Source organism: Gymnogyps californianus, chromosome 2, assembly GCF_018139145.2.
Source record: "Gymnogyps californianus isolate 813 chromosome 2, ASM1813914v2, whole genome shotgun sequence".
NCBI lineage: Eukaryota > Metazoa > Chordata > Aves > Accipitriformes > Cathartidae > Gymnogyps > Gymnogyps californianus.
Genome location: NC_059472.1, coordinates 95,996,408 through 96,017,457, shown reverse-complemented (window position 1 = coordinate 96,017,457; position 21,050 = coordinate 95,996,408). Strand labels below are relative to the sequence as shown.

At 40.3% G+C, this 21,050-nt stretch overlaps 1 protein-coding gene across 1 annotated transcript in view; it reads left to right on the top strand.

Moving 5' to 3' along the window:
- The first annotated feature begins 1,791 nt into the window (after positions 1 to 1,791).
- Positions 1,792 to 21,050, top strand: part of LOC127012659 (uncharacterized) — a 74,060-nt gene continuing 54,801 nt past the window's right edge. The window contains exons 1-4 of the mRNA XM_050890892.1: positions 1,792 to 1,842; positions 7,996 to 8,062; positions 8,378 to 8,554; positions 20,259 to 20,345. Of these exons, the coding sequence (XP_050746849.1) occupies positions 1,831 to 1,842; positions 7,996 to 8,062; positions 8,378 to 8,554; positions 20,259 to 20,345 (343 nt within the window). The 5' untranslated portion in view covers positions 1,792 to 1,830. The remainder of the gene's footprint in view (positions 1,843 to 7,995; positions 8,063 to 8,377; positions 8,555 to 20,258; positions 20,346 to 21,050) is intronic.

Here is a 21,050-nt window from a genome sequence, read left to right as displayed (position 1 = left end):
TGGATTCCTGGGACTGTTGTGGCTTTGAAAGTCCTTATTGCTGCATCTTTGGCTCCTCTTCAATGAGCAGATGCTGATCATGGATAAAAATGTTGAATTTACAGCTTACATTTTTATCAGTTCTTTCTGCTGGCAGCTCCTGGCAATTCTACCTTGAAAAGGAAAGGAGCCATTTCAAGCTTTTATTGTTCCATACAGGTTCTTCTTTTTGCTGCTCCTGTTCGAGTCATAACAAGGAATGTGCCATGCCATCGAGCTCAGAACTGGTTACCTGTTGCGTTCAGTGGACATGCAATCAGATTAGAGCAGCAGCTGCAAAAGTGATGCAGATACTACCTTGGCCTTGAAATCCATCCCAGATTTTGGAATTGGGACTCGGGTTGTTTTCTGAGACACACAATGGCTAGATACATGACCTGAGACTACCTGCGTGATCTCGATGGGGCTTTATTTTCAATATCGCAGAGCGCTACGGAGCAGAGGAGTTTGGGCACCATTTCTGTGACAGCCGTGGGCTACGGCGCAGGGGCTGTTTGGGCAGGGCTGGCCGCAGGAGGAGCGGGAGTTGCCGGAATCACAGCCCCCAGCATCGCTCCAATGGCCTTGGCACCCTAAGGAGGGCACCGAAATCGAGGCGTGATGGCAAAGGTCAGCAGACTCTCAGCATCAGCAAAGCCTGGGCAAAAGCTCAGCCCTTCATTCATTACTGAGCAACCAGAGCGACAATGCAGCCTTTTTCCGTGGAGAATTTGTGGCCCCGTCCACTGTCCATTGTATTGATTTCAATGAAACTTAAGCGCGTACTTAGAATTAAGCGCTTCTTTGCCTGGTGCCCTCAGGAGAGAGGGTTTCCTCAACTGGGGCCAAACATGTACTTTGTATGGGGCATCTTCTGACCCAGAAGGTCAATTAAAGCTTCTGAGGGACTCTGAAGGGATATTTTTAATTGTTCAAAGTCTTGTTTTGTTTTCAGGCTCTGCAAAATAATCTGAATGTGTGTTTGTATAAATGCATAAGGGAAAAGCTGGCAAAGGAAGAAGCTTGCTATTCATTGTGGTTCAGGTCCTGCAACTGCGGAGTCAGACTGAATTTTGCCATTGATTTCAGTGAGAGCAGGGGCAACCTGTCTAGCCATATTATGAATGAATATATTTTTTTCCCACAGAGACAAAAGTAGCTGGTATAAAATAGAGGCATTTTTTCTGATGTGATATATAACTTGTAAAGTTATTGTATGTTTGCTTAATGGTCATAACCTCAGAGCAGAGGATAATTTCCACCCTTCTAATGGAAATCCCAGCACAGGGAGTGAGGCACAAGTGGGACCCACCTAAATGCCGGATCACAGAAGCGTTCCTGAGTCTGGCAGCTTTGGTATTGTAGTCTTCAGGTTAGGTGTATTCCACAGCAATCTCTGCGTCATTTTAGTAGTTACTGTCTGGGGGTAGGAATTGCCTACTTCTGGGCTACTTCCACTCAAAACCACGTCTTTGTTGGTGTCACTTCATCTGAGCTTAAACTATGTTTTTCTTGTTTATCTTTGTTATGCGATTTTTTTAATGTGATCTGATGCAAAGTTGTTTTCAAAAAGATGAAGTGAAGGAACAGCACTATATCTTCCCTTTGCTCTTTGGCAAGGCAGGAACAGCGACTGCAGCCGGAAGAAAAAATCCCATCCTGGCAGGTTTCTAGGCTGGTGCTCTGCAAGTCTGTGTGTTAAACCTAAGGGTATTAATGACTGTGTGCAGACAGAAAATTCAGATGCGCTCCCTCTCTTTTGTTGCAGGAGGAAGTGTTTCCTGCTGCAGGTCTGAGAAAGGGCAGGCTGGCATGGAGAAAGAGGTAAGTGAAGAAAAACCATGCTTTAAAACAGAAAAATTAAAGGGGCTATTTCTAGCCTTGCTATTTCATAATATTATTTGTAGTGTGATGGGAGGGAAGTCAGCAGACACGTAGGCTCCTTTATATCATTGACAAGTCAAGGGGATGATTAACGAGAGTACCAGACAATGTAATGGTAGGAGAAGGCCCACAGAAGTTAAACAAAAGTGCCTTCAGAATTTAGAGAATTCCCATGATCCATAGTAGGACCTCATTGTGCTTGTCTACTGTTTCTATTTTTGATTAGATTTATAAACACAGCACCACATATTTTCATGTGGCTCGTAGCCCCAGGGCAGAGTGAGATTGACTGCGCTGAAACTGTGAGGCTTGTGAATTTCGGGCAAGGGATGGAGTGAAATAAGTAGTGTAATTGTTTTTGTGGAGTGACCGTGGGACCTCCTCTGTTCTGAATTACACATGGTTCAACCCTTTGACCTAACCAACCTCGGCAATGCCTGGTAGATCTCCTAAAGCTGTGCTGAAAGGTCCTATCAGTGACATGTTGGAACATTATCTGTCACGTGAGATGTGTGCCAACAACCATATTAAACTACATTAATTACTAGTGAGGCCATGTTTGTGACAATCTCAACTTCATTTAACCCATCATCATGTTAGTTATTGTTTAAACAGGAAGTACAAATGGGGACAATTTATGAAATCAAAATGCAGCGCCAATGTTTTCTTTAATAAATTGTATGTTTTACTTTGTTTTATTTCCCTTCTGTTTTTTCCCCAGCATTTTTGTTCTTGTCATCAGGTCTGTAGCTTGAGTTTTTTGAAGGCTTTTCTATTTTAAGAGCAAGCAAGAAAAAGACTACTTCTTAGTAACTAAACTAATATGCCAGTGAAATTGTTGTTTCTTTCAATGCAATTACAAATGATACTACAGTTGACTGAAAGCGCCATGCTTGTTTTCTAGTAAGAAGCAAACATGCTAAGGTAGTTTACGTAAGGCTGAAAGATCATACGTGGGTTATTTGCTTGATGTACACCTTCAATGCTTTACAATCCAGCTAGTGCGTCTCTGCATGGCAATGCCTGCACACCTCTGGATCAGGAGTAAAGCATGCATTTCTTTTTAATTCTCAGGGAACAATTTTCTTACAGGCCTGACCCTGTAGGTAGCAAAGCATACTGTGAGTCCTCAAAATGCAGCCCAGTACGTAAAAATTCAGAAGGATTCTTTGCACATGGTCATTTTCTGAAACAATTCTGAATTTTGTAGGGGAAGAGACAAAAACTCTCCTGCGTGTTCCTGCATGGGCAGTGTGCAAGTTCAATCGTGCCTAGCTGTGCCCAGTGTTATATTAGACTAGACACATGGGGTTACATCTTCCACCTACACACTGAGATGCTCTTTTTCGACAAGGCTTTTCCTTTAGCCTCATTCTCTAGCTAGAACAGGCTTAAATGAAGTCGGTATTTATTTATTTATTTTTTAATTGCTGCGGAGTCAGCTAAAATGTATGTTTGACCCTACTAAGTGTCATTCTCATTAGCAATGAAGAGTTTGCTCTCTGCAAAATCTAACATGGAGCGCTTAAAGCAGACAGGTGCAAATTACAAGCTGTTTCTCTTTGGCTGCCATCCCTTAAATAGACAAAGTAATAGGCTAGGAGAAGAGAAAAGGTTCCAGCTACAGCTGCATAAAGGAAAGCCTTAACAGGGACTTAGCAGCTGGCTGCAAGAATTAAATGCTGTAAACACCAGCTAACGCATTTGTGTGTGTGCGTTCACAGAGGAATATGTTTTTAGTAAGGCTCCATCCCTTTTTATGCGAGAGGATCATTCTTTGAAAACTGTGCTCTGCTTTATGTTGAAAGGCTAATGCTCTCGCTGAAGTGAATGAGAACAGAAGCCAACGTACCTGTTCCTGTTTACCATCATTATATTCCTTAGAGCATTTCAGGCATTATTAGGTTCTTGGAGCCCTACCAGATTGACAATATTTCCAGCTACTTCTCTTTTGGCTGTATTCAAACAAGGCCCCAAAGGAAAAAAACACCAAAACCAAAACAACCAACCCACAAACAAAACCATGGATGAATCTGCTGAGCTAGTTTGCTGATGTTAGGAACAGTTGTTCATATTAGGAACACCTAATTTAATTTCATGAAAGAGACATAACATGCCAGTATGTGTATGAATCTAAGGTATGCACTTCCTAAAAGGAACTAAAACTCTGTCATTCCAAAGTTGCTCTTCTTTTTGACTTCCAGCTTGCATGAGGACTGCTGTCTGGAAGCAGTAACTTTAACTTTAACTCTAAGGCTGCTGATGAGGTCTGTCTGTGTGATCTTCGTAAGCAGATAAGGGTAGGGAGACAGCTCAGAGCAGAGCTTGTTTACAGCAGGATAGAAGAAAACAGCTAGACATAAATGAGGGCTGACGGTTTCATGAAGCACAATTGGTTGATCACAGATTCAATATGACTGCCCTGAACTGAGCGATGATCCGTACAGTATGCAAAATTCACTTTCTTGCTGGTCTGTGCCCACCAGCCTTCCAGCAGCTTTCCCAGAGCCCCTCAGCCACGGCTTTGAGTGGAACCAGAGCTGAACGCAGCATTGTTGTACCCAATTCCTTTTGACAACAATCACATTCTTTTAAAAACTTCATAGGTTTTAGTTGTCACTGGTTATAAATGGTTTTTCCCTTGCTGTTGCTGCTGCTGCCGCTGTTGTTGCGGCGCTTGCTGCTCTCCTGCAGACCCGAGTATGGAGGGTTCTGGTACTCCTGGTTTTCCTTTGTTTCAATTGGTATCGGAAAGCAGGCGGTGCATTTTAATGATGACGGCATGCAAAAAGGCATTTAAAGGTTTAGGTCACTTTTTGAATGACATGGTCATTAGTCTGCTCTGTGCTCAGACACTTCTAACTCCCCTTTGCTGTAATGCAGCACACTCAAGGTGAAAAGGCACTTAAAAAAAAAAAAGTTAAAAGGCAAGACTTCTTGTTTTTCACCAACTGTGGTGGAGCTTTGAGATAGGATGCATTGCTATCAGCAGCAGCATCACACTTTAAACTTGACTTTGCAAGCAAAGGACATCCCCTTTCTATGTGCTGGTTGTGGATGGACAGGTCTGATGTATTGTTTGTGGATGCAAATTGGACCACCTCCAGCGCAGGTGTAAACCAGCACAGCCTTTGTATCACTTGAGGTTCTGGCCTCAAGTTGTGTAACTTTGCTTTTTTTGTAGGAATGCTTTTTTGTGTTTATTGTTGGATAATGTTCTGTAATTAAAATGGCGGCTTTCTATACGGATGTGCATTCATGTGCATTCGTCTAGGTATGCTCAACCAACTGGACTTTGACTGCAAATACGGCAAGTGGTCACTGAAGGAGTTTTATTTAATTTGCTATTGGAAACCTAAGTTTTGCAGGTACATGTGAACTGATTAAAGAACAATTGCTTTAGACATAAATTTGCATAAATACATAAATTAACTAGTAGTGACTAATGGTAAAATGAATATAAAATGCCACCAGATAATTTCCTGCCTATTCTCTGATGAGAAGGCAAAGTATCATAAGGATAGGGGGGCTGGGAAAGGAAACTTAAAATGAAGGGGGGGGAAGTGTAATTTACACTACTTAAAAGTGCTCATGTGTAAAAGAGAGAAGGATGAGGAAATTGGCTGGAGATAGGTATGAAAGGAAAATGTCTTCTAATTTCCTCTGAAGCACAAAGTGACAAGAACATGTGTTGATTACACAAAGACCACCACTGAAATACTCCGTTATTCAGTTATGTTGAGAAGTAACCCTGGAAGAATTCCTCTCTGCTGTTGAAACTCAGGCGTTGCTTTCATTCTAAAAATATGAACTCATGAAAAGCACCTTTTCAAAACCTGATCACATTAAGGGACAAGGGCATCATTTCTTTTGAAGTTCTTTCTAAGTAAGTAGGAGTCACAAGCCTGTAACATCAACTACTTAGTAATACTAATTTGTGTTTGAGCGAGCGAAGTGCCAAAGAATGTAGCCTATTGTGTCCCTGAAAAAATGAAATTTGGTGCTAACTATACTGACTACTTAAAAAACAAACAAACAAAACCCCCAAACATCATCGTCGTCCCCCCCCCCCAACACACACACATACACACACAAAACCCACTCCAAAACATCAAAACTCACTATGCATCTTTATTAGATAAGGGGGAGGAAGAATACTTCTTTTTCTTCTTGCTGTGAAAGGAGCTTATGCATTTTACAGGCTGTAACAATTGGAAGTTGACTATGGCCAATACAGCTTGCAATTGGTTTTGCTAGAGAAATCTGACATGAGGAAGGAATACATAGAATGTAATGCAGATCATCTTAATTCCATCAGTTATGCAAGTATACTGATTTACACCAGTTGAAAATTTGTCCCAGAATTTTTGTCTAGATGTTGTTTTCTTTAGCTGTTAGCATAAAGTTTAAGGTTTTGTGTGGTGATTATACACAGCGTAATAAGAATAATTATCGCACAGTAGTGTTACAAATACTGCTGGAATCTTTAAAATTGACTCAAAATTTTATGGTATGCAGGAATGCAGCAATGCTTTGATATTGCAAAAGAGATATAAGTCTAAAGATACTAACTGAGAAAATACGTATTTTTGAAAGATTTTTCAGTTGGTAAAAAATCAGAAGCAGTAGGGTGAATTTCTGAACCTGGTGAACTCCTGTCAAAATTATCATTAACTTCAGTTGTGCTGCATGTGGCTTGTAGGAATTATTTCTGTTACAGTGTTTATTTGTTGTAGCTTTCAGAATATGTCTGGTCATTTTTACACATATTTGCTTTTTAGTAGGGTAATAGTCTTAATTTAGAGGAAGTCCACTGTTTTCAGAATAACATATATGCGTGTGTGCATATGTACATATGAGGATATTAATATCTATACTAATCTGTCAGTGGTATGGTTCGGTTATTTTTGACAGATTTATTGATTGTGTCTGCTGCAAGCGCTGGTTTTTTACTGGAAATTGACACCCACAATCAAAAGGGAAAGATGGATGCTGTAAAAATTGCAATTTTTCAATGATTCTTGTAATTAATCCTTTTGTATTGACAGTTTCCAGGAGCTATGTTGCCAGGAGTGGTCTTTATCACTGGACAATTAAGCAACTGGCTTGAAAAAATAATGCTGTTTTCGGAAACTACCATGTGATGTTCGGAAATAAATGGGTCTGAACTGTTTTCTTACTTTGGTTTTGGCTTTGATTAATACTCCCAGATGTGCTTTGTTTTAGGTGATCTTTGCCTGCTTTGACTGTTAGCGTCTGTTATAGGGGTCTGTAGCCACGCATGAACTCTTGCTAGCGCCACACGAGGTATTATACAAAGACGGTGTTTAGCATTTGGGCCTTCCTGATGGTAGTAACGTGACTGTATATTTTTTGAGCCTTGCTTCCCCACAGGAATTAATGTGGAACTTGTCAGAGTTTAGGTCCTCCCAGATCTCTTGCTATTTGTTTTCACTGTAACAGTTGTTGGCATCTCTCTAATATTAAATGAACTTTTCATTGTTGTAATGAGTCCTGCTTCCCCTCTCCCCTGGACCACAATCTCTCTTTTGTGACATCTCGTTGTAAATTGTTTTGGGGTTACTTTTATTTTATTGCCTTGTATGAAAGGGTAGAGCTCGTTCATTTTTAGCTGCTCTGTGATGAACAATTACATTGGTTATGTAAGTGGAAAATAAGAGAACGGGGGATGTCAGGGAAGTCTGTCTATAAATATGCTGCATAACCAAACTTTTCTAAATGAAGTGCTGCAGTTCTGCAAGTGAAATAAAGCAGTTGCTGCTGAATGCATACTGTAAAGACAAGTCTTATAATGTTCTTCATTTGTTGAGGTTTCTTTGCATTAATTAAAATTGGGAAAAACCAAAGTATTTTAATGTGACCTTCATTTGGCATTTGTTTTAACTTTTCTTCTCCTATTTTATTTAATTCTTCCACTTCTGTTGTTCAATTAGTGTTTGACCCCTTTAGCAGAGATGTAAATTAAATGACATTTCAATGCCATCCCATATTTAAAATACTGTGTTAGTTGTGGATCATAAAGGATGATCTTCGTTCTTTAGCTAATTTATTCATTTAACAATTTCCCTCCAGAAGTTCCAGCAGAAGGCTCTGAAGCAAACTAAGCAGAAGAAATCCAAGTCGGCTGAATTTCTGATGGGTGAGCCTTGCTTGATGAGTTATTGCTCATAATTTGTGTAAGGATTAATTAACTAATTACAGACAAATGGCTGTGGGCGAAATTTTGCTCTTGCTTGTCAGGGTGCAATTTGTAATTATTTTAATCATTTATTCTTCTTCTTCTTTTTTTTTTTTTTTTTTTTTAGAGTTAATTTTAACCTAATTCTGTTTTGGCGACATTTGAGGACGATACACTTGAGTCTTTCAGCAAAGGAATTACTAGAAGGAATTTTCTGCTTGTCATTGAAATACACTTCGCTATAATATGCTCTTCTGACCTCCTTGTTTTCTATAGTAAAAGAAGAGAGAGCAGCAACAGAAGGCATTGAAAATCCAGCCTTTAACATCAGCAGCACAGATCTTTCAGTGTATCAGCCTTCAGAAGAGAAAGTTATTAGACATGACAAGCCAGATAGCACCCTTGCAGCTCACCAACAAAAACTCGGGTTGCAAGCCCATGCTGAACCAAGAGGTGAGACATCAAACTTGATTAGCCTCAAATGCAGTGACAGTGCTTGTGTTCCCCATCCAGCCTGCGCTCTCCATGGCCTGCGCCAGGCATTCCCATCCCGACGTGTCCAGACAGGTGCCCCTGCAAGCCCTGGATGGGGAAACCCAAAATACTGCTGAAAACATCGGCTGTCTAAATATTTAGAGACCCGGGCTCTGTGTCCATGCTCAAGTGACTCCCTGTAATGGGGCGCAGGTTGCACAGGGCTCCCTGCCGGGCGGGGGGACGGGCACAGGGAGCAGGCTCTCATGGCAGCACTTCCCCGTAATTTGTCTTGGGTTGGGTTTTGGAAGCACCGCAGCCGGTCCGAGCACACAGATGCTGCTCCCTCGCTGGCTCCCTCGCATTGAGTAGTTTTAAACAGCTTACAGATCCATGATTGATTGTTGTCCTTAGGTCTCCCATATGCCCTCAGTCAATCAGCATCTTCCCTCTGCTTCGTCTTTCGTTATTTTTTTCAGCCAGTGTTGCTCAGATGCTTGGAGCAGAGAGTCCTGTTTGCTCAGCTTGTCCGGGGGAGCGATCCTGGCTTTTAAGCTCAGCTTCGATGCAGCACTCAAGAGAGTCACTGCCTCAGGAAGCAATTTCTGTTTATTATTTAGGTTTATTCAAACAAACTGTAAGGATCTTCACTGATGTCAGTTTTCCTTTTGCAGAGGTTTGATATCTTTTAACCTATTATTTAATTACTCCATTTTGAATTATTATTACTGCTGAATGTTACGACAAATGGTTTTTTTTACTTAGTAATCCAGTGAGGAAGAAGGGAGGCAAAGAATTTAAAGGCATCTTGTGAGCTATATGAGGAAAACCTTGGGCCAAGATTTAACGTAAAAGCAAAAATGCCTGAAGTCAGACTCAAGATCTTCCCTAAATACCCATAAAAAAAAATTTACCTTATTGGACTGTGTGGTCTCATTAACTTCAAGTGGACTGTGTGCATCCATGAAAATGCAAATATGCATCCAAGGCCCGAGTCCTCCCAAGGTACCAAAGTAACTGGTATGGCTTTGAAAAGTCCTGATCACACAGCATTTCCCATTAAACTCGCAAGTGGCGATGCTGCTCGCTAAGTACCCTTGCATGCCAGCCCAGGTATTTAAATGGGTAACTGCAGGCTGGTGAGCAGAACTTTAGGCATTTGCTTTTAAAATGCTGGACTGTTACTTGTTATGTTAAGATTTTATCCTTGTGGGACTGGAGAGCCCACGGCTCCTAATGGCCCCTTGCAAAATTAGGTTTGGCTTTCCATTTAGCCTTCATGTGACTCTGTGCAGCGCCGCACGGAGCAGGAATTCTTCGTCTTTGCAGCCTGTCAGAACAGTGATTAAGCAGACAAAGGGATTGATTGTTTTTTAATGAAATAGTCTATCTGGCAAAAAATGAAGTCAGGCTCGCTGGAGACTATCCATGCTTTCAGTCGCCTCTTCAGAAATTCATGAATAGTTCCCTCAAGAAAACAACACATTTTTTTAAAAGCCTGAAATGTGTTTTTAAACATTTTGATTTTTCATCCTAAGTAGCATTTTGTTCAAAAAACCCTAACTGAATATAATCTTTGTGAAAGGAGTAGAAATTGTTACATTTTGCCTGGAATGCAATGCCTTGATACACTGCTAAATGTTTCTGTAATGGGAGAGGAAAGCTTGCTGAGAGTTGGAAAATTTTGTTTGCCAACACTGTGTCTCCCTCCTTGACCTTCTGTTCATCCAGTTAACCAAAAGATCAGTTATTCACATAGCTCTGCCTCTAAGTCACGCAGCTATTAAAAAAAATAATCATCCATTTATACCATCATAAAAAAGTCTAGATTGGAAGAGACCTCTAGAGATCATCTGGTCCAACCTTGCATTAAATTATTCTTAGTCTAACTTATGTCAGGACTTGTTTAGCAGTCACAGGGGCCAGTTCAAATTTATCAAGGGCTTCTAATAAAACAACAGCTTCAAGCCTGTCCTGAAACCTGGGAAAAAATTAAACTAAACCTTCTGGTACCTCATGAGCTAATTTTCCCCATTCCCAAGTGTAACAATACTTCATTAAAGAGGGAAAGGGAAAAGCTAACTGCAGAGGTAAACGCAGTATCGCATGAATGTAGTAATGTGTAAATGGTCATATTTCACAGTCCTCACATGAACGTAGTAATGTATAAATGGTCATATTTCACAGTCCTCACGGAAGACTAGGTCTACAGGTAGCTTACCCCTTCATGTGGCAACCTGTTGTGGTTTGGGACCACCAGCGCCCAAGGGATCAGTTCCTCGAGCCTTCCTTCCATTGCTTTGCTCCATGTTCATAGCCGCTTTGCATAGCTGCTGTCATTTCAGCTCATAGCAAAAACACACGTGGTGTTGAAAACTACCACCATCCTCTAGCATAGGGGAAACTCTTCCACGGCTTCCCCTCCTGCCCCTCAGCTCTCAGGAGCCACTGTGCAGTTCACAAGAGAGATTTTAGCACAGAAGTCTCCCCCCCCCCCCCCCCCCCCCCCCCCAGGAGGCAAGACTTGCACCCCACACTGGAAGCTATTTCTCTAGGAAGGGGTGCCCACACACACCGGCATGGCTTGTTGCCCCAAACTTTACTATGCCAGTAAAATGACAGTCCTTTCACCACTTCGTGCCAGCCTTCCTTACCTTAAGGGAAATGCTTGCCAAGCACAACAGCACAGCCTGTGTAAAATAAACAAGTTTTAGGCCACTCCACTGCTCCCTTTCACTTTTCTCCCCTTTTCTTCCCCAGATGCCAATAAAATACTCCTCCTTTTGGGGTTTCCTCCCCTCCACAACTGTCGGGTGCTCTTCCAGCTCTCAGCCCCCAGGCTTAGGTTCGGTTACTTACTCAATGGGGAATGGCATTTGTCAATTCTAATGCTCGGTGTTAAACTGTACAATTTAAAACCAGTTATAACCTTAAGCACAATTATTTAATCGCAGCATTTAGCAGATTACAGGTTGAAAACACTATATAAACATCAGGCTGGATTTTCAGGCTATGCACTTGAAGGCAGGGCATGGAGATGGCATTGCCTTTCCATTATCTTTCCACCCATTGCCTGTGTCATTAATGGCAACAAATAATAGCTACAGGGGTTGCTATCATTTCCTCCATCTTGCAACAGTGTCACAGCCTGTTCCTCTGTCAGGAATTGCTGGAGGGAAGTGTTCACTAGAAAAACCTCCACCTACTTTTGAGATGCCTTCTCACACACCTTCATGCTAAGGCTACTGGGAAGGAGCGTGAATAGTCAGCTGTGTGTTCAAGACAGCCTTAAAACCTGTTCCTGGAATTTGGCTATGTCTGCACAGGAGGCTGCTCTGCAGAACACACATCACTTTGATATTAAATAGCCAGTGCAGAGGTCCATGGTACTGCAACTTGCCTGCATCTGCTCCCAAACAGCTTAATTCACAGGTATGTTTGTGCTATATTGACTTTTCCATTCCCTTTCCTCAGATAACAGAACATGTCCTGAAAAGGAGAGTTTGTGAACTGATTCTTGTTTTCAAGAAACTGATTAAATCTTTCCAGTATTTCTTTTCAGAGACTTTTTCACTTTTCAAACCAGATTGGTGGGGACTATTCTTGTCGCTCAAAGTGCAAGACTCCTGCATCCTTTGCTTGTGGGGAAAAAGAGGCAGAGCATGAGGCCTTATCTGCCGTCACCCTGCAGGCCTGTAATAGAAATAGATATAAAACCTCTGATCCCTAGTCCATTGCTCTGTTTGTTAGGCCATTCTGTGTCTCACACTGTCGTATTTCCTATGATGGACAAAATTCCAAATTTTATTGTCATTATCAGTAGACCATTGTTCAGGAATGGGCCGTTGAGTAACTCTTTCTGCTGTATGCTTTCCATCATCACTCTTACATGGTGAAGACTTGGTACTGCTGTTAAATGTTATAGTGACCCAGGGGAACTGGCTGACTATTTACTCAGATTAATCTCCTGATTTTCAGCCAGCTAATTGGTTGCAGTGGCTTCTAACCTATTTTTTCTTCTTGAGTCTATGCTGACTCTTTGTTGATTGCTCCTATCACCTTCATTTCTTTCACACATTGCTTGTGAAATTAAGGTCGTCTAGTAGCGGCCTTATCTTTGCCAAACTGTGCAATTTATTTGTTTCTGAAAGTACTCAGAGTTTCCTCTTGACTAAATCTGACCAACGCTTCTGCTTTTCTTCCCCTCAGCAAATATTGAATTTGCCAGAAATTTTCATGTTGGCCATCCCAATGGGAGGTCTAATAGACAAATTTCCCTCAGAAAAATATTTGGAGTTAGATCACCCAAACCTGGAGTCACAGGAACCTATATCCACCTGTTTCTCAATTGCCAGGTGCCTGATCTCGAGGTGAGCCAATATCGGTTTTTCTCTTTTCTCCAGAGGGGTTCAAATCCAGAACACTTTGTAGAGTGCCCTAATGTTCAGGCTGGCTTGGTAAAGTCTCTGCCCAGCAAAGGTCTTCCAGCAAACTGCCATGACGGAAGCACCAAACCTCCAGGAATATGTCATCTTTGGCTGATGGTAGAATACGACGGCAGTTGCTCAACCTCAGATGGATGATGTATGTCACAAGCAATCCCTTAACACAGGACTACTGTATTTAGCATTTTGTTATAGGCCTGTAAAGCAAATGTTAGTCTATTTTAGCATTCCATACATAGACAACTTCGGAGACTGTGATGCTCTGTGGCTTTTGCATGGAAAATGAAAGAAAGGCTAATTGTGTTCTCCTGTATCCTGTGCACTTGTACAAAGGCTAGAGGCAGTCTGACCCTAAATGTTGATGATTCAAGGTAAAATTGTCTCCAGATGACAAGAAGCATTCATTTTTTTTCCCCTATCATCCCCAATACACAAATCTTTTTTCAAAACTAGATTATCTCCTAAAATCAAAAGCTCTAATTAATTCTACCATTTTATCTGCAACAGGCACTGTTAACATCTCATATCATGCTCCAATAAATTTGCCCACAGAGATTAACAACATTTGAGGGGGGGAAAAAAAAAAAAAAAAGAGCGAAAGAAAGCTTTTTCGATTGAAGACCAGAAACTATTCTTCTAATTAGCCCAGGTACAGCATGGCATTAACATGGCTATACTGCTTCTGGGAGCAAATTAGTGTCTCTGTGTGGTGCGCTGCTGCACCACCTCTCAGCGGCAGAGCTAGGTTGGATGTATCTAACACGGTGCTGTGTGCATCCTACAGGGAAAATCCCACTGTAAAATAGAGCAGTTCCGCTCCTTATCAAAAGCCAAAGTAGAGAGAAGCCTTTGCTAAGGAACAGTTACTGCCAAAGGTAGTTCAACTGTAGCAGGGCAATATAAGCCCTTTCTTGCTCAAGAGTGTAACTGGCCGAGGACCTTGACCCTGGAATACGCAGACAAAACAGGGCTTTGTGAAGGAGCTGTGTGGATATCAACTTGATAAAAATATCAGCAAGTGCATCATATTCAGTCTGTTTACAGAGAACTGGAGGCTGAAGCTTTTTGAACAGGGTCTAATTTCATTCTGAAGAGATGGTAGGTACCCACTGGAAAGACAGTAAACACAGATGAAAAAACAGGCATCTGCTGGAAACTCACCTTTGTGCTGCACATGAAGGAAATGGGAGCTTGCGAAACTGTCTATTTGTGTTAGACAAAATGATTTGCATAAAGGATGGGACCAGAAATATGAATCAAAACCGTATCCTTATTTTCTTAAACAATGGCAAAGTTTATATCTAATAATTCAAGTTCTGTGTATGTGGTTCCATGCTTTCTGATTCCAACAGGGACTTGAAATGGAAATGCCAAACCCGGTATGCAGGACATGATGGATCACCATGTATGCATAGGAATAAAAGGGTTGTCATTGGAAGTAATTTTGCGTTGAATTACACAATGTGTAATCCAATTGAAATCAGCAGAAGGGCACAAGGTGTAATGTAGTGTGCAAAACGTGATCCATTGCATGCAATTTCAACAGGGATACTGTACCACTCATCTAAGTAACGTGCTAAAATTGAATTTATGAAAGGTAGGGGGAGAAGAATTGTGAAGAATGGATGCATTTTGTAATTGGGAAATACTCTTTCAGAAGGTGACTGAATATATATTTTTAAGGCTAACTTATTACACTTGGAAATTGTTTGCTTCGTAATAGTGCTGTCGGACCCTCGAAATTCGGCAAGGTCCCTTGCTGGAATAGTGTGGAACCAGCCGAGCCTGCCAGCCTGGGAGCACTCAGTATCCATTTTCCCCATTGACGTGTGTCATGTTATCTAATAGTGTTCCTAAATGAACTCCGTCATCATCAGTAAATCTTTTTCTCACGCCTTCAACCAACAGTGTTTCCCCAGGAAAAGCAGCAGGTCTCACACTGGCATCCCTTGGCACAGTGCCCTCTGTTGCCTGCAGGAAAAAAAAAAAAAAAAGAAAAAAAAAATTCCCATGCTGTACCTTTGCTTAAATAGCAACAAATGTGGTAAGTCTTCTGGGAGTGGAGTGGGGGGAGGGAAAAAAGTGGGTGCCGTGAGTGCGGTACAGCGTTTTTCAAGTGTCGGGGAAGGCGAAGTGCAACCTGCGCTGCTCAGGCTCGTGAACAGCCCCTTTGCCAGCGTCCTGTCAAAGCTGACAAGTGAGTTTATTCAAGGCTTGCAATATAAATATGACACAGTTATGCGGTTTACTCATTACCTACGGTCTCTGCTGAGGATAAGGAAAATCACATACCATACGTTTAAAACTTTTTAAAAATTGAGAAGTTGCCCAGTGATGGTAGTATTTAACAAGCTGTGTTTTCAAGATATAATCTACTGTCCAGTCACTTGCGTAATGGTCTTCAGTTTGAGGGTGCCATCAATGCGTAATTTTTCATTGAATTCGGCCTGGTACTCATGAAAATTTGAAGCTCTACGTAAAGCACTCTATCCCCCCCCATGTATTTGATGATAATCTGGAATAACTTTGTGCTTCCCGGGAATCTTATTTTAGATCTACATCTAAAATAATAGAGATAATATTTATCTATACTTATAATATAGATGATAAAGTTAGGTGTAAATCTAAAATAGTAATAATATGTCTTAAGGCATTCAGCTTCTATGGGTAACCTAGATCAGCCTAATAGATTTAACTAAAGGCATTTGTAATGGCCATGAGCTGAGGTAAACATAACGGATATCATGGTTCAGTAATGACAATTAAAAATCCAAACTAGAAGTATAACTTCTGGTTAACTCATAATAATTCTCTATTTGTTTTCTTGTCAAAATGAGAACAGAGAGTTAACATTGTTTTGTGGATTACATATCGATTCACTATGTTCTTCAGAACCAGTTTTATTTTTAACATCTTCATAACATTTAGATGCGAGTAAATCTAGCAACACAAAATTTTGGAATAAAAACTCAAAATGTTTTCTTGTGCAAGTTTCAAACTTTCCTAAATTATTTTCCAGTTTTAAATCATTGTTTAGATCAACTAAGAAACCTATAAATTCACTGGAAATCCAGTCAGGTTTTCACTGTCCAGGAACTCTCACTGTTTATGCAATTTTGGTTGGTGGTTTTTATTTTTCTTCACTTCTGCATTCTGTGAGTTTTTTTTTTTTAAGGGGGCAGGTCTCTTTCTCCTTTCTTATGCTTTAATTATTTTGAATGATTTTTTTTTTTTTAATAATTCTTTATAGATTTTTTCCAAAGTGCAGATTAGAAGCAAAGGCCTGTATCTACAAAGAAGCAACTTGCAGATTTCAAGTTTTGTCAATGTAGGTACTGAATCATGAAAATGGGTGAGTGAGAGTGCTAGTCACAAGACCCATCATGTCATGAGGAAGGGTGGATCAGTGAAGCAGTTGGAAGTGCAGGAGGTGGGACCCTTCTCTCCCCTTCCTCCTGATCCCAAGTCTTAGTTCTTACTGGACAAGTTGAGGTGGGCACCTCTCTTAGAGGGGATTCAGGTCTGACCCCAGGACGCTGCTTTGGCTCATGTGGTCACATACTCTTCTCATAAAGAAACCAGGAAATATGCTAGCACAGAACCTTATGTTTGAGCTACCCAAAAGGCCATATCTGCAAAGTAAAATGAAAAGTGTTCCTAGGGAAACAAGTTCAATTCTGTTGAATGGAGATGGTGAGTATTTACCATGATGTTCACTAACAGGAATTGCTGCTGAAATCAATGCTTTAAGACAACTGTGTGGAAAGGAGGACTACTCTTTTCCATTCCCAGCTGTATCACTATGTTTGGGTGAAAATGCTGTCTCAGACTGGAATTTCATCTTTCCAAGATGCCTCTATCTTATGCAAAAGGCTTTTATGAGTTGTCTTAATAATGCCCAGTAATGTTCTACCAAGTCATTTGTAGAGACACGTGTTGACCACACTGCTGCCTGAAAAGGGAGAGCTGTTACTTAACAGGGCAAGTTTGCTCAGATCATAATCTGCATTCTGTCTTCTAATGAAAGCTGGCTCATGCCAAAATTTTTGCTTTTATCCCTAAGACTCAGCATCACTCTGAAAACAAGTACCAGTAAATGCTTATTCAAGCTTTTAGTAATCAGTCACCTGGCTATTAATAATTCCTTCATTTTTATATTGGTCAGGAGGCACTTAACAAATCCAACAGAGTTTTGTCTAGTCTTTCATTAAACTAAAAACCTAGATCAATAGTACAATATGAATGGAATAATTGCCTGTCATCCAAAATCCATGCTGTACCCTTGATGTGATATTGATACGGGCTACCTGATCTCTTTGTGGAGTAAAAGATGTTGTAGAAATGCAGCTTAGTCATGCCATTTCTGTGGTATTCTCAGGACATAGACTGTATAATTGACTACAGACATCTTAGCTTAAAAGCCATCTTAGAGTTTCATCCAGTCCTAGTAATACATGTGCAGTCCCATGGGCTGCATCCAAGGATTATGCTAATTTTATTAGCAACTCCTCTTGCTTTAATTAAACTGTATAAATTCCCACCTGGTCACTGTTGTGCCAACACCCTTCCTTCCATTTTTATTTGAATTTATAGATAATCTGTGTTTTTTGCACTTCAATTCTGATTTCCTGAATTATCCATTGTGTTTTCCACATGAAATAACACAATTTTGAGGGGTGAATAGGGTTTCAAATTGAGTTAATGGGTTTGAGTGAACCTCTGGATCAAAGCAAAGACCTAAGTTTCTAAAGTTGACCAAGTCTTTGTAGGAGCAGGTATTCAAAGTAGCTTGCTCTCTGAAAGCACCAAGCTATATACTGCTGTTCAAAATACCTGCAAGCAAGCTCTGTGTTAACATTTACTGTGTTTATACCATGAAGCAGAGCGATGTGAATTCCTTAGTGGACTGTTAATTTACATGTTATACACTTTCAAATATTTCCAAAAGCAAATGTGAAATGATTAGTAATCTGTTCACATGCTCACAAAATGTTATTAGCAAAATGCCTTGGGCAGCATGTTATGTTGACTAAAATTGATAATTTTGTATTTTAAAACTAAAGTGACTCCCCCTGCCCCCAACAAATCTTAGGACCTGCCCAGAGCTTAGACCTCCTGGTCACACCAGTTCTCAAGGTGTATGTTGAGGGGGGGGGGGGAGACCAAAACACCTACAAAAAACCCCCCAAGAACAGTGATCTAAGGTTTGCAGTGATTTCAACTCTTCAGAAAGCCTCACTGAAGGTCTTCTGTGGAGTTCTGCAGTTTAAGATGGCTTGTTATCTATAAAATCACCATAAGGAGGTGATTCTGACATTTACCACTCATTTTACCTATGTAGGTTTTAAAGTGTGTACGTTGTTTTGGAGAAGTCAAACCTGGTTCTTCTTTTTACTTTTGCATAATTATCTGTCTCCATCTGTGTGCAGTTCTGACAGACCCAAAGCCCTGGATGAAATATCTCATACTCCTCAAAGAAGGGATGAGGTTGTTCTTTTTTTAAAAAGGACCAAAGAGCAAGCTGTTTAATGGTATTTGTCAACGTATCGCTTTTTTGAATAATGGTTTCCATGCGTCACAGACTCAAATATAACATGACACTTCCTCCTAAATGCCAATTATTCTGTCCAGAAGAGTTGCCCAAAAGTCTGCGCCTCAGATTTTCACACCAGACCCACAGGATAAAGAACATGGGGTATTAAAAAAATCAGTAAAATCTGTTGTGATATTAAGACTGTGCAAAATGCCTATGCACTAGCTGAGTATTGCTTGTATGGTTGCAACATACTTTCCAGCAATTTACATTTACAGCTATGAAGTAATTGAATAAAGAAATGCATCATCATTTTCTTTTTTAGCACATGGGTGAATTATTTTACCAACATGTGAAGGGGTGTTCATATAACATCACGGTGCTTTGTGCTAGAGAAAACAATTACAGTGAATAAGGTAGAATGGCTCTGTTATTGCAGTACATAAGACTTTGATTACATACTGCCAAGATTCATACCAGCCTAGTAGTTGTTGACAGATAAAGTAACAAAAATGAAACTCATTTATTTTTTCTTTATTGAGACCTCAAGGTAAAGCAAATTTTCAGTTCTTGTACTTACTACATTGAAGGAACAGAGACTGACAGTCAAAATGTGCCAGTCCAGAAATATAAATTAAACCTAGTTTCATATCAAAGTTTCATTTAGTCTCTGAAAAGGAGCTGCTGCTTGGATTATTTTTGATCCTAAAACAAATACACTGTAGACTACTACAGAGTATCTTGAATGAATTAACCCTCTCATACATTTAGCTCTTATGTGTTTTCTAGGATATAGGTCTATGTCTATTCAAGCAATTTTAAAATTTGTTATGGACTTAATTATTTTACTTTTTCTCTTTTTAGTAGTAATTTACTGTGTTTGCAAACCCAATGAATGTGAGGATGGTTTTAATAGAGTGTAGCACTTTTGCTGAAGGAAGGACATATTTTGACGAAAAAGCCCTCCCTCCCCCCTTGCATAAAGAAAATTCTTCTGGCTTTTACTGGGAGTTCCTCTAGGCAGCTAGATGCTGCATTATTCCTTGATAAGTCTAACAAAGGACGTTTTTTGTAAACTTGGTTAGTTTCTAAAGAGCAGATAAAACTAGCTGTTGAAATGGAAAGTGCTAAAATGAGTGGTTTTATCCCATCAAAATCTCATATTAGTTACCTAGCCCAACTGAATATAATTGCTGTACAGATTAATGAGGCAGTATTCTAGTATCTCCTCTGTAATTAAACACTTCTCTGGTTGAATACAGTATTAAAGATGCACCAGACGTTGAAACCTCAGTGGTGAAATTTAAAACTGTTGAAATTGGAGAGGTCAGCTGTGAAACACAAATTCCTCTGCAGCATGGGTAATTCACTTGTACAATGTGTTTCAAGAATACTTTGGCTTATGTTGGGGATGCTGGATTTTTTAAAAATTTTTCTTATCTTCCCATCATCTAAATTTGAGAATTTTTCTCATTAGTTCCTGAGCAAAAGTAACATAAAGTGCACTTGTTTCCAGAATTACCTTTTCTGACCTTTCAGAAGATGATAATTGCAGTACTAGTAGGCTTAGAGGACTTGTTAAAAAAATTAAGCTTATAAAGTAGCAAAAAATGCCCCTTTGCTTGCTGGTGTCGATTTCAAAATTAACATTTTGGTTCATGTGCTTCTAATAATCGCTGACCCTTACTTCATGTGCTTTCCACAGGAAATGAATACAGCAGAAATTACTTTGACCCGTTGATGGATGAGGAAATAAACCCAAGGCAGTGTGGGATGGAGGTCAGTGAAGAAGGTGAGGCAGAATTAAGTATGTAATTTTGGTGTCAGAATATTCTTTTCCATTCATGAAAATGAGGTGACAAAGATCACATATGCAGTTCTATTTAAATATTGAGGTTTACAATTTAAATTATAAGCCTTAACCGCTCTGAACACGATAGGCAGTACACATAGTCTTTGATCAAGGACAGTGAGTTAACAGACGGGTAAAAGTGAGGCTGTGCTGTATTCACTCCACTACCGTAGCAAAATGAAGCACACTCTGAGAACATTGTCTATACCATGTTCTCTCTAATTAACAAAGTTAGACCAGAACTGAGTACTAAGCCGTAGCTTTTTTGCAACCCTGCTCCCAAAATCCTTCTTGGAGAGCAATTTTATTGCTAAGCTGAATGTATGTTTGCCTAACAGAAGGAAACCCCAGAGTCTGTAAAAGTTCCCAGCACATGAGGAGGCTTTTTTGGTTTTCTTTTTGCCAGTTTAGCCAAGATATTTAGCTTTGCTGTCTGTGGGCGATAGCGAGGAGTGGGAGGGTGTGACTCTGCAGAGCTGGGAGAACAGAAGTTATGCATAGGTATGAGAGAGATTAACCATGAAGTATTGTCTAGCAGAGGAAATTCTCCTTCTCTGTCATGGCTTTTGGATAAGAGAGGGTGGGAACGGGCCTGCCTGAATTTGCATGGACTTAAGTAAGAACATCATCACGGTAATGAAGTGC